This window comes from Agelaius phoeniceus, chromosome 1 (assembly GCF_051311805.1).
Source record: "Agelaius phoeniceus isolate bAgePho1 chromosome 1, bAgePho1.hap1, whole genome shotgun sequence".
Lineage (NCBI taxonomy): Eukaryota > Metazoa > Chordata > Aves > Passeriformes > Icteridae > Agelaius > Agelaius phoeniceus.
The window spans coordinates 25,834,886-25,852,371 of NC_135265.1; the positions used below are offsets into that span (position 1 = coordinate 25,834,886).

Below are 17,486 nucleotides of genomic sequence, written 5' to 3' on the forward strand. Positions count from 1 at the left end.
TGGTGATGCAGGAGCAGGAACACTTTCCTCTGATGAAGCAACAGGGGAAGTGCACATACAACTTATGCAATCAATATCACTTGTGAAATTCACTGCTGGAGGAGGCTGTGATAGGCAAAAGGTATAAAATGTCCCAATGACATTAGACACTGGAAGCAGGCAGGAAGTACATGCTGGAACTTGCATTCATGACCACCAGGGATCTGCTGCTGACTACTCTGTGGCCATCTGTCCATGACCTCTTTCAGAGAGAGCAGCAGAACAGCAGAAATGGCACAGTCCTGTGAAACTTTGAAACCCCAACACTCCATGGGACAGACTAAACAGACCAACCTGATGGATCGTACAGGCTGAGTAAAACAGGACAATGAGATGTAAAATCCTAATTATATAAGTCATCTAAATTTTTTTTTTTTTATACACCAGAGTAGAGAACTGCCTTCCAAATGTCAGGTTCTTGCCTTAACCAAGTTGGTTGTATGTCTGCATTTGGTTCACATCTTGAGCTGCACCCAGCAGAGTTCCCGTACTGGAAGCTGACCACAGTCAGGAAGTATCTCAGCATGTGTTCCTCCAAGACATCAGGGCTTGGAGATGTTAGAACAGATGCACAGCAAATGTAAACATGAAAGTGATCAGAAGGGCTCATGTGACGGCCTTGTGCTGGAAAAAGAAGCAGTTACCTAGATGGTAACTTGAATCAGCTTCCATAGCAGCTTCCCAATGCTTTTGTTAATGGCCTGATCCAATGTGTGTGCCAATTAACAGGTATTTTTCCTAATCAGCAATGACCACAGCTGTTGGTTTTGTCTTGAACATTATACTTCAGGAAACTCATAATGAGAAAGGTGCATGATTTACCCAATTCACATGTAACTGTACAAATCACTAGACCCAGCCTGAACCAATGCAAAAGTCATCCAGAGGAGTGGACATGGGCAGGCTGGAATGGGTCTGGGATGGTTCCTAGGCAGTAAACGTTAGAAAAGGCTGCAGGATAGCCAAGGCATGGGCAGCTTAAATGTTGGCTCACTGGGGCTAGATAGGCTATTTGGTGTGTGAGACAAGGGAGGCCTGGGCAGTGGTGACTTCCCTTGGGAGCAAGGGATTACTGGAGTGTTGAAGCTGAAGCTGAGTTAAGGGAGAATTTGTGGGGAGTACAGGGAAGATGAAAGGCAAGTATTGAATTCCAATCACACATGTACAGAAAAGTCTTGGGTTGGTATTTAGCTGTCAGCTTGAGGCTGAATATGGCAATAAGGGTCTCATTCATCTGCAGCTTAAATGAAAGTGCATTAAGGGATAATAAAGCCTGATTTTTATTTTAAACTCTTGGTATTTTAGAAGTTAGTAGTAACACTAATGCAGCACATTTTGGGCACAAAGACACTGCAGATAGTAATACACAGTTATCCTTGTGGAATATTTCAGTGCCAGAACGGTTGGGTCTGATTTTGTTCAAGACAATCAGTTTTCAAAGAACCAAACCATTTAAATTTCTGATATCCATCAAGCTGTGGCTTGTCTGGCAAGAGAGGCTTCCTGAGAAAGCTGTTTGACTGAGCTGGGCGAGCTGTGATGTGCATGTGACACACCACGGCACCGCTCAGACCTGGAAGCTGCGCTGCTGTTTTGGATCACTCACTTTCTTCTGGAGCAGGTTTAAGCAGCAGCAACAGCCCCAGGCTGCTGCCCTGCCAGCCACTGCCCTGTGAAAACATCCTCTGAGACACTAGACAAGTTCTTGAATTGTGATGAATGTTTTCTTTTTCTCCCCATTCAACTGCATCAGAAGTTTATTTCCATATTGTCTGAATAATTTTCTTGGCTGGAGCTACTACATATTTAAGGCTCTCTTTGTTCAGTTCTCAGAGTCAAGGCTCAGTCAATCAGTGGGCTCTGAAAAAAAAATAGTGGATTGATATAAAGTATTAAGTGCTTTTGCTAGCTAACAAGATTTTAGTCAGAATTGGTTTATTCCTTTAGTTTCTTATTTGTAAATTTAATCTCCCTATCAGCATCCAAAGCCATATTGCTTTCCTGCTTCTACCAGCGTTGTCTACTTAATCCTGTGCACATTATCCTCTTTGGTCATGAAATTCAATTCCTTTCTGTTTCACAGGTTCAGAGTCAATGTCCAATTGTAAAGTGAACCATAAAAGCTTTGTGTTTATATTGTCTATTGATGTTGTGTAGCATCCTGGGGTGCTTACAAGAAAGGCACTTTCATAGCAGGCATTTGACTGATGGATTGAAAGCACCATCTCCCTTAAAAACTCTCACTTTACATTTTATAATGTTTTTGTGGTTAACACATTTTCTAGCTAAAGGCAGTTCAACCAGGTGACTGAGAATAAGATTTTCACTAGCGGATGAATGAGCGTTTTGTAGACAGAACTAACACAAGGTTCATATAATCACCCATCACATCAGCCAAAAATTAGATCCCTGTGTGAATAGCAAACAACCAGAAGCAACAGGAAAAGAAACAGAATTTGCAATTTCAAGCAAAGATAGTTGCTTGATAACCACAGCATAACCTGGTTCCTGATGAAGTTAATAGGGCTTTACCTTGAATTTATGCTGCACCATGTGAGCAAGTCTGGGATGCAGAGCTGTCAAAGGGAAGTCCCGATGTGAAGTGTCTGTGGAGCTCTGCCCTTAATTAGGTAGTGTCGGTACGATGCTTTGAAGAGGTAAAGTGCTAAGTGGAAATGCTAAGTGTTGTTAATTAATTAAACGCTAATCCTCATGAATGAATAGCATGAGGTTAAATAATGAAATGTAAGTATTGTTATTATTACAGCAATTGCTGTTTGGAGAGCAAATTTTTTTGATATTGTGTCAAGAGATGGAAGCTGTCTTGGAATTACTAAAACATAGCAAAACATAAGCTGGTTTCAGCTAAAGCCTTGAGGACAGAGAGTTGGATTTTGTTAGCTTTTTCATCCTCCACATGCCTTCTTTAGCTTTTATCCTTCCAATGAGGGGAGGTGCTAATGACTCATTTTCTCCTCTTGCACCCATGCCTAAGTCGTGCTCAGATGGGCAGAGATTGGTGTAACTGTAACAACTTTGCTGCATCCCCATCCACGCTTGTCTCCCTCTGCCTAATGTTTAAGTAATAGTGGCAATGCCAATATCAGAAGGAGGCTCAGAGGTGAGCAGACTGGTAGTAGGGCCACCACATCACCATTATCAGGGTCTAATGGAGCCAGAGGTCATGTGTGCCCTCAGTGACAGACTACCCTTTGTGTGTCAATGCTCAGTTTTGCTTTACCAGTACGTGCATCAATGCTAGTGCCTTCCTTGTGCCTCTCCTTTGTCTTTTTTTTTCTTATGCTCTTCACATGCTGCTTTTCTCTTCTGGTATGCTCTGCTGTTTCAGTCTGTTGAGCTTTTTTGAGAAACCACATTTTAAACAGCAAACATTCCCATTTCCATGCTATGTGCCTTCACGTGCATCTCTGTACCTTGAATATCTTATGCCCATGTGCTTGTTGACAACCTGGGTATGACCCAGTCCTTCTGTCTCTTGGAGCAAATTACCTGTCATACCTTCCTATCAGCATGTAACTTCAGACTCTGCTGGTTTTCATTTGGCCTAGAGTTGAACTCCATTTCCTCCAAGGTCCAGCTGAAGCCTACCTTTAGAAAAATGCAAAGAAGCATGTGGTGGTGGCGGTGTTGCTATAGACAGGTATCTTGGCCCTTCCCCAGAAGCCTTGCTCATAGGATCTGATCAGATCCACTTAATAGACTAAATTTACTGTGATGGAAAAGGTGCTGCAGAATCAACCAGAGCACTACTTGATGGTCACATTTGGCCCATATCTTCTCATATTATCATGCAAGGCATTTTAGATGACTCTTCATATGAAGTTGGATCCTCGTGGATCTTTTATTATGTAGAGCTTTCACACTTTGGTTTCTTATGCAGCCACTGAAAAGAAGTAACTGTTCAGCATACATTATAGACACCTCTTGGAGAGACCACCATTCCTGCCCACCACTGTCTATGCAGGAGCCCAAGTCTGGCAGATGATCAGTTGCTGTAGCTTTTGGTGGCTTTCTTGCATCTGGGCAGCCTCAGGCCATATCTAAACTTGCAGACGTGTCAGCACTTCTGAGCTCCCAAGTCTGTCTTCTTATCCTGGTTTTTCCCAAACCACTACCAGGAAGGAATCAGCCTCTTTATCCCATACCACATGCACATATACATATTCACCTTGATTTGCAGCCAGAATCCTGTGGATTCCTTTACTACTCCTCCCTCTGACTGATTTTGGTGGGGCTCAAATGTCTATCTCAAGGGACAATTTCACTCCTCTTACTTTGGATACCTGACTAGAATGGTCTCCCTCACTGAGGCATTACCACACAAAGCTCCTTCTTTTCTCTTTGATAAAAGCAATTAAAATTATGAATTTGATTAATCAGTGTCCAAATGTTAATTTAATCTGATTGTAGGGAATGACAAAGGGTGATAAAATAGCATGCTAGGATTTCATGGAAATGGTCTCTCTGTGGTGTGAGTTCAGAATTTTGAGTTTGATCCAAAAACAAGGCAATGAATGAATTTGCTTCAGAGCACACTTTCTGTCAGAAGGCCAAGCTGACTCGGGGAAGAGGGTGGAGTTGCCTGTTCAGACAGGATTTTTTTAGGTTTTGCCCTTTACCTCTGGAGCCAGAGGTCTGGCTCACATCCAGCTATTAAAAAAAAAAAAAAGTTTTTTTTCTAGGTAATTTTAAAGAGCAAAACCAAAGTGAAGTCAGGTGGCTTGAAATCAGTCTCAAGTTCTTCACTTGAAATACTTCTTCTTATTTCAGTTGTCCGTGTAGCCATATTTGATAAGTGTTAGGAAAATATTAATCAGCTGGCCAACATGCCTAATTTACTGACATGAAACATGGTGCTTCTTTTTGATACGTTTAGTGAACAATGGCACACCCACAAATAAAACAGTCATCTAAAATACTGAGTCCTAAAAACTCAGTGGGCTAAACTGTATTTCAGAAAACCCTAATATAAATCCAGCTGTAGCAGTGAAAGCTCTATTTGCACATGGAAAGCAGAATTGGATTTCAGGAGCTTATATAATCTGTGCAAAACAAAGTCATCATTCCTTTTTTTCCCTGAAATCAAAATGCAAACCTCCCACTGACAGCTCTGTTGCAGAATTACACTGGAGGATCAAGCTCGCATGGAATAGTGAAGCATTTCAGGACAATTATCAGTATATAAAGCCCAGGACTTCTTCCCTAATGGAAATTTTCTCCCACCTGCTTCAGGCAGCCATCCTTTCTCTGCCATGTGAGAGACTTTTGTTATCAGTAAAAAAAAAAAGGAACTGTGTTCAAAGACCTACAAGATGGAGTCGTCTTCAATAATAATTAGCCTCAAAATCATTGCTTGCTGACCCATGAAAGCTCTGTGGGCATCCTGGTGGCAGCAGCTACAAATACTAATCTTGACTGTTTAGCAGGCAGTGCTGTAACATCAGGCTGTGTCAGCCATCCTGCAATGCTCCTCATGCTCCTGTTTCCTGGCAGCTGAACTGCAGCAGCAGGGTCACTTGAAAGCCTGGCAATTCGCTGAGTACACGCGCAAGGCTGGGCCAGGTACCCTGCGACGAAGCAGCATTTTCCATTAAAAAGAAAAATTGAGTTTTCAGGGGCCTCATACTGAATGTTCCCATCAGAATCACAGGGGTGGGACCCAACCAAACCACAGCCACATTATCCCACTCCTCTCCTTGCCTTGCAATTTGAGCTAAACGGTCTCTCTTTAACAACTTGAGACCCGAAGCAGGGAGACCAGTGACATGACCCCAGAAGAGGTACGTGCAGGACCTCAGTGCGTGCCACTGCCTCTCCTGCATGGCAGGAAAGCACTAGTGCACCGATCCAGCTTCTCCCAAATCATCTCAGCCACTCTCCAGCTCTGCTTCCTTGTCCCCCCTGTGTGGGATATAAACAGGGAGTGACAGCTGAAGGTAGAAGACCAAATCTGCCCTCAGTGTTTCACTCTGGGTTTCCTCTGACCAGGACTTGGTGATTCTTCCATCAACATGCCTTGCTTATAATTTTCAGCAAGTCCCTCGGGACCTTCTCTGAAAAAGAATCCAGGAATACAGCAATATAAAGGCAGGAGTATGAACTACAGAAACTATGAATTAGTTTGCTAGGCAAGGACAGTAGAACTTTCTGTAGTGTTTTGAGCTTCTTAAAAGAAATTGAGCCATTTTTAGAAGTAGTTAGAAATTCCAAAAGAAAACAATAGTAATTCTAAAGAAGTCTTTTGACACAAATGCATAGTTAGTAGTTTAGGAAGAAGTACTGTCCTGCTCAGAGCATGTTTTAGATAAAAGGTGGAAAACTTGATTACCATTTAGCGATGAAGTCAGCAGTCTGAGGAAATACAGAACAAATGGCAGATACCTGTATGGGCTTTTCCAGTGTTGCTGTCTGCACTTGCCTCCAGTTTGATGTGGGTGAATGAAGCAGAGAATATTAAACCTCACAGAGTGGAAACCCATAGGCACAACTCCTGTAATTGTGGAGTAAAAGGGGCTCCAGATTAGGAATTAAACTGGATGATCTAAAATGCAGAAACAAGAATACACCAGCCTGGCCAGGAACTAGGGATAAAAGTGAGCTGGGGAACTGTAAGCCAGTCTGCCTTACATGCATTCTGATGTTTTTAAAGTTCATCCATTGCAAGCAAATCTTTTAAATCATTTAAATTTACAGTAGGCATCAAGTAATGCACATTTATATCAAACTCACTGAAAATAGTTCCTCAGCTAATATGCAGTGGTAAAGAAGAATGCCATTCTTTCTGCTTTTTTTTTCTTTAGAAAATAAAAAGGTATTTTTCCATTGGGTAAGTGGAAAGGCATGGTAGAAGAGAACTTTGGAAGTACAGCCAGAATGCGTTGCACCTCTGCTGAGTACTTAAAGAGTTAAGAAGGATTAACCACATAAGGAGTTTACCTGTCAGTAAAACTAGCTTCTAGGCTATATCCACAGATTTCAAAAGCTCTGCTGTTTGAATTTCTGATGCTCTTATAAGACAAGTGCTGTCTGACTTTCCAAGTTCTTTTATTTTTTTCTTCATACCATAGTATTAGACATTAAGATCAGTTCTCATTAAAACCGCCTGTGCCAATCATCAAACCTTTTTTCCTTTGCTTCCTTCTTTTATACTCACTTGTGGTGCTTTGACTTTGAGGGAAACCACAAAAAATGTAATCATCAGGTTATCTCCAGACTTGGTCTGCTCTCATAGCCCCTTTCCTTTTGGTCTTACCCTTGTCCCCTCTTCTATCCATAATAATTCCCACATGTTTATGCAAAAATATGGGACTTTATTATTGACAATTAAAAAAGGCAACAATTTCAGCATCTCTGCAAGAAGAATAAATTCTAAAAGTGAACAGTTTTCTGCTTTGTCTGTCTGCAAATTTTAGAATGCCAAAGCCCAATCAGTGTAACAATACTACAGCACTTAAACAAAAGGCTTGTGAAGAGTGTAGGGATCATTTCCACACTCATTTCTTTCCCTCTGTTCTAAAACTTCTGAGTCTAAAACTTGAGCCTGTTATCTTGCCAATCAAGTCAGTTTAGACTTGATTCAGTGACCTAGTATTATCTGACAGTGAGGTGACACAACATACAGATAGGTCACAGCCCAGTGAAATATTCTTTGAGTCCCAGAGGCTCATCTGCAATCCAGCACTGAAACTGACTGCCAGAAGGAATTTTAAGGCAAGCAAAGGAGTTTTTACTCATGTGACTCAGCTCAGGTGCCTCAGTTAGCCAGTGACATTGGGTGGCTAAAGCTGAACATCACCCTTTTGCTTTCCCACTGCCGTCCTTTGAAGGTCTGGCTACTCCTGGAAAAGATGGAGCAGGCTACAAGTTGTGAGTTGTATAGTACTGGAGTCTGCAGGATAATGATACCCTTTGTGGAGAAAGCAGACAGGCTTTGCTGAGCCATCAGGGATGTACCTGTAACTACTGCCTCTGATTTATGACATCTTGTAACAGTTCCTGGGAATGCTGTAACTTTAAAAAAAATGAGCATAAACTGAGCTAAGCAAGAGCCCACAAGTATAGCATCCAAGCAGGAGCTATTGGATAATTCTAGATCACTGTAACTATTAGAAAACAGATTTGGGAGAAACATGATAGTCCAGAACCGGCAAAATTCCTGTGGAGATCGATCAGTCAGTCTGAATGAAAACCAGGGCCTCTTTGAATCCATATAAACAGAGAGAGAACATGAAGGCTTACGAGAGCAGTAGAGCCTTATACAGAGCAGAGGACTAAACCCCTCACCTCACCACAAGAGGTACAGACAAGTAACCCTAAACAGCTAATAGATGGTGTCCCAAGAAGGACACCATTGAAGGGGGAAAGGTCAAGGCCAGAGTAAAGCAAATTTGATTAGTATTTCACTCAATATTCCCAGCAGCTTTTTGTTTCTGCTATGCTGTCTGCATGTTTTGAGTTGGCCTGGTTAAGTGACACCCTCAAAAGGGAAACAATGAGCCTGGTTTCAGCAAAATATTGATATTTCAAAATATTTCAAGATGGACAAGACTGGGCCTATAAAACACTGAACAAGCTCAGATCCTATCCTGAGCAGAAGTTCCAAAAGCTGTGCCCTGTCCGAGTCTCTTTCACATCATCTAGTCAGTGTGACACTGCAGCACTCACTATAAAGAAAGACAGAATCTTGTACCTTCCCTATGTGTTATCTCTGCTGAAAGAAATGTCTTTCTTTGACACCATTTTGCATGTTGTGGTTTTGGTTTTGTTTTTTTAATCAATAAAAACAATTTATGGAATACTTGGTCTCACAGGGACCAAGTTCATAGAATCATAGAATGGTTTGGGTTGAAGGGTCTGTAAAGATCATCTCATTCCCAATCCTACTCCCTGATTTGTTCGAGGGCCAGAGGAACAGACACTGCTCAGGACCACTCTGTGCTCTTTCCAAGTGCCTGAAAACCTGAGCTTGAGCCTAAACAAACAACATTAGCTTGTTCAGAAAATTTCTATGCCAAGGACTAATGAATCTATTTTCTATAGATAATAGAATGAATCTATTCTCTAGGTGGGCAGAAAATATATATTCTGCCCACCTAGAGAAACAAAATCACCTTGAATCAACTTGCAAGTACTGCACAATACGGATGGCTGTTGTTAATATGGTGAGAGCCAGAAGTATGGTATTTGGCTTATCATCTTTAGAATAGAAGACAATTGAGTAGAAAGAAAGAAGTGGAGACAGCAGAGTGTGTGGTGTCACCACACATCTGTACTGCTGAAGGTACAGCCTTGGAAAGTACCTTAAAGTGGAGCTGACACCCACAGAAAGTGTGGCAACGTGGAAAAAAGTGCTTATTTCATGAAATGGGCAAAGCCAATAGTTTTTTCCATGGCTTTTTAGAAGTCAGATGCTAGTTAAAACCTGTGTATATGTATACATTCCTGTATATGGATAATTAGCTACTTCATGTGTGGCGCCTCATGGATTAAAGAAAATTCTTTTATGCAAATAAGTGGAATAGACTGGTCAAATTTATATGTGTAAAAACCCCCTCTTTTATATAAATGTGTAGAATTTATTTAGGTGAGCTTCTTATTTCACAGACAAGTCTTACTTCCTAGACAGCCAACGGGTACATAAAACGTTCACTCTTCATTTTCTTCTCAAACAATGCCTCTATACAAACATTGAGGATAAGTGATTGATAACATGTTTAAATTAATGAGAAAAAATCCCACATCTTGGAATTGGCTTTTTGCTTTTTCCACTAAAAATGCTCAAATCATGTCCTTTTGGAATCAATGGCAAAACTCCATTGATTCTTTAGGGCTGTATTTTCACCCTACATTCTTCTTTTTCAGTAATAAGTAGTTTGGCCCAAGTTTTTCTGAAGATACTGCTTTAAACTATTTCTTCTGCTCTATAGAATAACAGAGTGGGTTGATATTTAAGAATGAAAGCTCATCAAGTTTAAATTTCAGTTGTTTTATAATAATAGCCATATGTTAGTTATGGATTGTGTAGGTCTGAAGTTTTGGTAATTTAAAACTGCTTTAAAGTGACCTTTACATGGTTCCACATTTCAGCATTTTCTAAGAGCAGTCACTAGAGTTTCTTACTCATAAATCCTTGCATTACAGGATCTGCAGGCCTGGGCCCATAGTAAGGGAGCAGGCTCACAGTAAGGAAGTCCTGTGAACATTTATACACACACCTAAACTCAGAAATGGAGTCTTCACAATGAAACCAACATAACTGCTCTCAGACCAGGATAAAATGTCAACTTTTAAGAAAGGCCAGACGCTGTTAGTATCAGAGACAGGACACGAAGCAAGATGGACCATATGCAGTTGTTGTTGTTGTGTTCTTCTCTGGTTAAACAGCACAAGAAGACAAGACAGTATGGGAAATACTTTCTCTTTTTCCACTGGCAGCTAGCCAAGCTGGGAGGACAGGGATATTGGGGGCAGTATGAACTTTATGTAGCTCAGCTTCACTACCTGAAGATTTCTGCCATAAGATTTCTCCCTGATTTCCCAACCACACTGCAGCTCAACTTGCCTTTTGGTTGGGCTGCTCACAATTCTGCAATTTCTTATTTCTTTGCAGTGCTCCACACCCTATTCTGCTTCATTAATTTGTGTGTCATTCCTTGCATGTCTGAGATCTTTCTCAAAAGCCATATTATTCCTGTTGTCCACATTTTCCCTCTGACTTTCTATCTGACTGAGTATTTCCACTGTTATGGTAAAGGCGTTTCATTTTTGGTATTTGAGGCTTTTCACCTCAAATTCCAGAACCTTGAAAGTGTTTTTATTTTTATAACAGGGAAACAGAGGCACATCAGCTAAAGCTATTTCCTAGAGACTACACAACGTGTGTATAGTAAGATACAGACTAGCACCAAACCTCCTGACCTTCCTTCTAATGCCTTAGTCTTTAGGCATGAAATGGAAAATAACATAACAGTACTAAAAAAGCCATTTTAAAAGTGCCACACTTAAGATCATAACAAGTTTTGATATGCTGACAAAAAGGAAATGCTGATTGAAAGATGCCCTGGATTGATTGATATCTTAATAGGCCCTTAACTTCAGTGGAATTTTGTTACTTCTCCCATGACATTAAATGTTAAAGTGCTGTATGTACAGCACTTTTCCCATTAATAAGAAAAATAGCATCCATCTAGCAGTTGACCAGATTTCTTTTTCTTTTGGTATACTACTATCTTCAATGCCCACCAGGATTTAGACACTTGATATATTTGAACCTAAATTAGCATGTTTTCAGTGAAAACCCACAGTGCAGCATTGGGAATCCATGTAGCTCTCTCTAAATACTATTTCCTAGCTCACAGTTGTGAAGATTCACTTTGAAATTTCCTATGAAATACCTCTTCCTCTTCAAAAGTTTGGTGTTCATTTGGTCCTAAACCCTGGAAAAGCTTTAGCACAGGCACGTAAGTAATTCCATTAACACATGTAAGTCCACTGATAATATAGTAGGCAGACACATACGTGTTTGGAGAAAAAGACCTTCTTCAGGAACGAAAATATTTTTTCGTAATTTTTTCTTTTTTTTTTTGCAAAACTCCAGCCTGGGAAAAGAAATTTAAATGGTGTACAAATTTGAGGTAATGAGGTCAAGCTGTGATTTCATTTCATTGTTACACAAAACGTTTGATAGTCTTAAGAAATGGACAAAAACCATTACGCTAGTTACGAAAATTTGAGACCTAATCCTGTAATCAAAGCATCTTCCATTAATTCAGGCAGAGGAAAACCCAGCCTCTGGAATAAACCCCTGAGTATTTTTGGTATGTTTGCAAATGACAAAGTCATGTAATTAAACCTTTGAATACTTCCAGTATTCAGTAATTTTTTGTGATACCTTTGGTGGCCAGAAATGTTACAGAACTGTTTACAATACAGTGCTGCGACAGCAACACACCACACCAACACTCAGAGACATGGCAGCACAGAGATGGACACGCGCCTGTCCCACCTGCTGACCCTGCAGTGCTTCCAGCCCCAGCGTCCGTCCAAGCACCATGGGGTGCAAGAGGACCGAAACCAAAACTAGCAAAGACCTGCCTGTAAATAGATACCAACTGCATTATCGCTTTAAATTAATAATATACGAAAGAAAAGCTATATAACACTTGCAATTGGTCTCTCCACTTTTTGGAAAAATAACGTGTGGCTATGCATTGAGGCACTCCGGACAGTGTTTGCTTTGTTAAATGCACGAGGGTGCAGTCCAGAGGGACCTGACCGAGATGTTGGAGGGGTGCGACCCGGACACTCACACGGCCCGCTCGGTGATGCTGCATTTCCCGGGGCCGGGGGACCGCGGGGGGACCGGGGGCGCCCGTCCCGCCGGGCCGCGCTCGCCAGGGAGGCGGCAGGGAACGGCAGGAGGAGGGAGGCACTCAGGGAGACCCTCGGAGAAGTCCCATTGTTTAGATTTCTGTCATAAGCCATGAGAATACTTAATTTCTTTCATCTCTGGAGTTTTCATTATCATTCAAATTTCATTTTCCATTAATTGATCGGGGATTAGCGAAGCCATTATGCAAAAATTAAAGACAAGCCAGATGCGATGAATAATTCATGAGGAACAATTACACTTTATTCCTGGTGTACTTCCTAACTTCCCTCCGACTCCCCGCCTGCCGCAGATGACAGCCTTCCCTCCCTCCGGAGCTGCCTCCCTCCTTCCCTCCTTCCCTCCCTCCGGAGCGCGCCGTGCGCGGGGAGCGCGGGGCCGGTGCGCTGCCGCCGCCCGCCGCTAGGTGTCAGGCGCGGCCCGCGGAGCGCGGGGGGCCGCGGGGGCGCCGCGCTGCTCCCGCCGCTCTCACGATCCTTATCGGAGCCTCCGCCGGCGCGCCCGGCTCGGGCGGGAGCGGGGGTCCGTGCCCGCTGCCTCCCGCGCCGCCCCCCCGCACCCCCTCCCGCCGCCGGGGTGCCGGCCAGGAGCAGGAGCGGGAGCGGGCGCTCTCCCCGCCCCGTCATCCGCGCGTCCCACACCCCTCACACCGGGCATCTCATTTATCCCACCGGACAGTTGTTGCCCCATTAAAGCGCAGTCCCGCCCTTCGCGGAGGACCTTTCATCTGGGGAAGTTTTATGACACTTTGTAAATGTGCAAAGTTTTTAATTAGACTCGCCAGACAGCCCCAGGCAGCACTAGCGCCACGAAGTCTTCATGCCGCTCTCTGCTTTACAGCACAACAAGCCGCTCTACTCCTTTGAAGACAATGCCGACTATGTCTACGATGTCATGTGGTCGCCAGTGCATCCCGCGCTCTTCGCCTGCGTGGACGGGATGGGGCGCCTGGATCTGTGGAACCTGAATAACGACACCGAGGTGAGGCGGCTCGGCGGCGCTGGGAGGGCGCGGGCGGGCGGGCAGCGGGGCGCCGGGCAAGCCCTTAACCCTGTGAGAGCCGGCACTGCCGGGCACCCCTCGCCATCCTCCCCGCCGGGGCTCCAAGGGGCGCCGCGCTCCCTCGGGGCGGGGACAACCCGGCGTCGGCCGCCGCCCGCGCCCCGGGGCGCGGCGGGGAGGGGAGGGAGAGGGAGGGCAGGTCCCGCTGCCGGGGGCGCCCGCCCGTCCCCTTCTCCCGTCCCTCCTTCCTTCCCTCCCTCCCGCCTCCCTCGCTGCCTCCCCTGCGGCGGGGCTGCTGCGCTCGGTACCTGTCAGGGGCGGGAGGGCCGACTCCGGCACCCCCGGCAGAAAGCCAGCGCAATTAAATGCCGCGGTGCCGGCTCGGGGAGGAGGCTCCTTCCCCCTCTGTTATTTTAAGGTGCGCTTTTAAACCGCGCCCGTTCTGCAGGTTTTCTTTTTATTTTATTTTATCCCCTCACCCCGTTTCTGACGCTGGGAGAGCCAGGTTTGCGATTCCGGCCCAAACCCAGGGGGTCACACCTTGGCAGCCCGGCCACGCCGCCACCGACTGCCAGCGGGACGGGGCTGTGTTGGACGGCGAGAGTTGCTCTCCCTCTGAATGTATTTTCCTCTGCGCCACAGGCTCTGGGGACTGGAACTTGAAAGCCCCGTGCCAGCCCCTCCAGCGTGTCAGAAACCAAGCGTGTGCCCCTGCATCTCCCCTCACATCCTGCCTCTGAGTCGCTTGGTACCCTGCTTCAGTCTTTGAAAGCACAGGGCATCTCTCTCACACGTTATATGGGGCTTTACACCCTCACCCCTTTTTTTTATCTTTAAACTTTGCTGTGGAACTTAAAGGTACAAATGCAAATAACTACCTTCTCTTTTCACTGCTATTAGCTAAATAGTGGGGACCATTGAAAAGGAAAGGTCTCGCGTTTGAATTTCACTGGTGAGAAAGAATTAATCAGAGGACTTTTAGCAAAGATTGAGACTGATAAACACTGTTTTTTAAAAAGTATCTTTCTAAATGTGCCAAACCTTGGGTTTTTCCTCTTATTTAAAATTTTTAAAAACACCAGAGGCTTAAATTGATACTCTTTTTTTTTTTTTGGATTTTCAGAAAACCTGTTATCACCTGAGGTCAATCTTAGATGGCCAGTAATCAGTTTCCAGCACAAAAATTGAAGTATTTTTCCACGCACTAAGTCTTCCTTGTTCTTACTTAATGCAATGAAAAACTAAGAACAAACAGACTGTAAAAAAATAAAAGGCCACATATTAACTGGTGAGTTTCTTTTTATGTCCCAAAAAAAGAGACAATGGAAGAGCAAGCGGCAGTATTTTCCTCCTTACGCCCTATTTTTAATTATTTTTTTTTTAATATTAGTTGGATCATTAATATACCTTTCACCTAAACCTGCTGTGCGTTTCAGTCAGAGTAAAATACGGGTGCAGTTTATGGCTTCCAGTGAGTGGTGCTTGCCATAAATAAGCACGGACAGGTAAGAGGAACCAGCACCGGGCACTGCACTGTCAAGGGGAGCAGTGAGGCCTTTTGAAGTGCTCTGAGCAGGAAGCAGTGCAGCCTTTTTAATTAGAGCACATACAGCTGGAGGATATTCAGGAGGAGTCTCCTAAGAATTTATTTTGGGAAGGGAGGGACATATCCTTCAGGTGTTCTCATTAATGCAGGCTTAAACACACAGCATAAAACCCAGCATTTTGAGAAGAAAAAAAAAAATCCTTTCCCCCCAAGTACCAGGGCTGAAATTGAAATCAACTGATGTTTTGCCATTTTACTCAAGGAGACCATAATTTCTTTCCAAAAAATTAGTCTGGACTGCTTGATCCCATTCCCATCAATAATAAGGCTGTACGTAGCAAACCGCTGCTGCTTTCAGTCTGTTTACATATAAATATATAGGAACATCAAAAAAAAGAATTAATTTCAAGCTTCATCCTGCTTTTATTCTGCGTGCAAGGCCACCCCCTGATTTCACAAATTATTTCCGTTCTCAGAGGTCAAAATCAGCTCTCATGTAGGATCAGACTGGAATTATTTCCATGGTATCCGAGCTTTGTGTTTTTGTGAGAATCAAATTTGGGTCTCTGGACACAGAAATATAATTTGCTTTCCTTACTGAGCAGTGATGAAACAAATAAAAAAAATCATTATAAATTATAAACTGATAGAGTCTGAATAGATGTGAAGTTTTTTTATGCAGAGAAGCAACAAAAGTATCTCTGAAAGAGAGAACTGCTAACAGTTCTTCTAAGCATTGTAACTGAAAGTGATTGTTGTTTGCTTTTACCCTCTATCTGGTAGGTCATAATTAGCTAATAATGTTCCAGATTTCTGTAATTGATTATGCCATTTAGGCCTGCACAGCTATTTGCTAAGAAAAACTCCTTGTCAGCACTTCTGCCTTTGTAATAAGAGATCTTGAAACACCTATTTTTTAGATCGTTATTACTTTTAGATGTCAGATATGTGATGTCAAAGTATTTGTGAAGACAGTAGAAAATGACAGGTCTATTACTGTGTTTAACTGCTAGCTATTGATAAAAATCTCTGTGTAAGAACTAGATGTGATTGTTATTAAGAAGTCCTGGCTTTGTTTAATTTGGGGAATAAGCTGCATTCATATTTAGGTTTCATTTTGAAAATCAATTAAGAAAACACCTGGGTTTAGTTACAATATGCTACCTCTAAATTTTTGAATCTCAGCAGAGTTTCCACTGGTGTTGCTCTCGGTATTTATTGGAAACATTTTTCCTGAGAGCTGGATGCTTTCTGACCAAGTAACTTAGATCATTGGACTGTACCAAGGATTTAATCAGTGTAATAATTATTTTCAACATATCATTGCAAAGTTGCAAGGCTATTGGTGTACTTCATGTTTATTTCTGCATATCAGAATTTATTTTTGTAATAGCAAGGAAAATCATCATGTTTTATTTTATATCTGATAAATGCATATTAAAAAAAGTCGAAAAGAAAAAAATCCTTACCCACTCGATCATTCTTTTGCAAACTGAATATTTTTTTTATGGATCAGTGTAGTGAGGTTTGCAAAAAGCTTCAGGATAGCAAATGCTGATTTCTTACCGATGTATCCATGACATTTATTTTTTGGAGATAGATTGGAGAGGATCTCTTGGTGCTTGATGAGTCTTATTTATGTATGAGCTGATACGAAACTGACTTACAAAGTCGCTTATTTCTTCTGTGTTACCCTGTCAGATGTTTCTCAGGATTTTTGTATGTTGTACCTTACCTTTTAAAGTGTGAGGATGGTGTCTATATCTAGAAACAGGCAAGAGATGTATTTGCAAGCAGGTTTTGACACTACATAGGCAGTGAAAATAATAATAAAAAGCTGTATTCTTATAATGCAGGTTTTTCTGACTGCATCTTTCTTAATCTGTTATCTGTTAAAATTTCATTTCAAAATTGTTTAAAATCTGACAAGCACCAACTTCAGAGAATTTGTAAGGTATTTCAAATGTGATTTTAAAAACATAATGCTACCATTATAAATAAATTCTTACCTTGAAGTCTAAAATAGGCGTATGTAATTTAAACTATCACTACTGAGAACAGACAAATCTATTTTAAGATACTATGGTTTGACTATATTTCTCTCCATATCACTGGAGAAAAGGTTTTCTCTTTGGATTTTTAAAGACTGTTTCAGTATTGCTTTTTATTTTGTTAGATAGCTTTGTGGATTAGTAACAGGAATTTTCAAAACCATTAGGTTTTGAAAAAAGCATGGGTTGTGTCTTGTGTCTGCGGCATTCCTGCTTATTTTTATATGGAACACTGAAAGAATGCTGTATTAACAACAACAAAAAGTAAACCCCCAAAAACAAAAACCTAAACCAAACCCCGGCTCTAGAGTTATGTATTACAGACTCCTGAAAGATGTTGTGAAAATTCAATGCCTTAAATATGCACTGTATATTTGCACATGAAACATATATCTGTGATCTGCAGTTTTCTGAGAAATGTAGCTGGTTAGTGGCTTAG

General features: G+C 42.3%; 1 protein-coding gene across 4 annotated transcripts in view; it reads left to right on the plus strand.

The window, feature by feature from the left end:
• Positions 1-17,486, plus strand: part of DYNC1I1 (dynein cytoplasmic 1 intermediate chain 1) — a 187,016-nt gene that overhangs the window by 148,243 nt on the left and 21,287 nt on the right. For all 4 annotated transcript variants that reach the window (XM_054641548.2, XM_054641558.2, XM_077175111.1 and 1 more), the window contains exon 15: positions 13,289-13,429. In XM_054641548.2, coding sequence (XP_054497523.1) covers positions 13,289-13,429 — 141 coding nt within the window. The remainder of the gene's footprint in view (positions 1-13,288; positions 13,430-17,486) is intronic.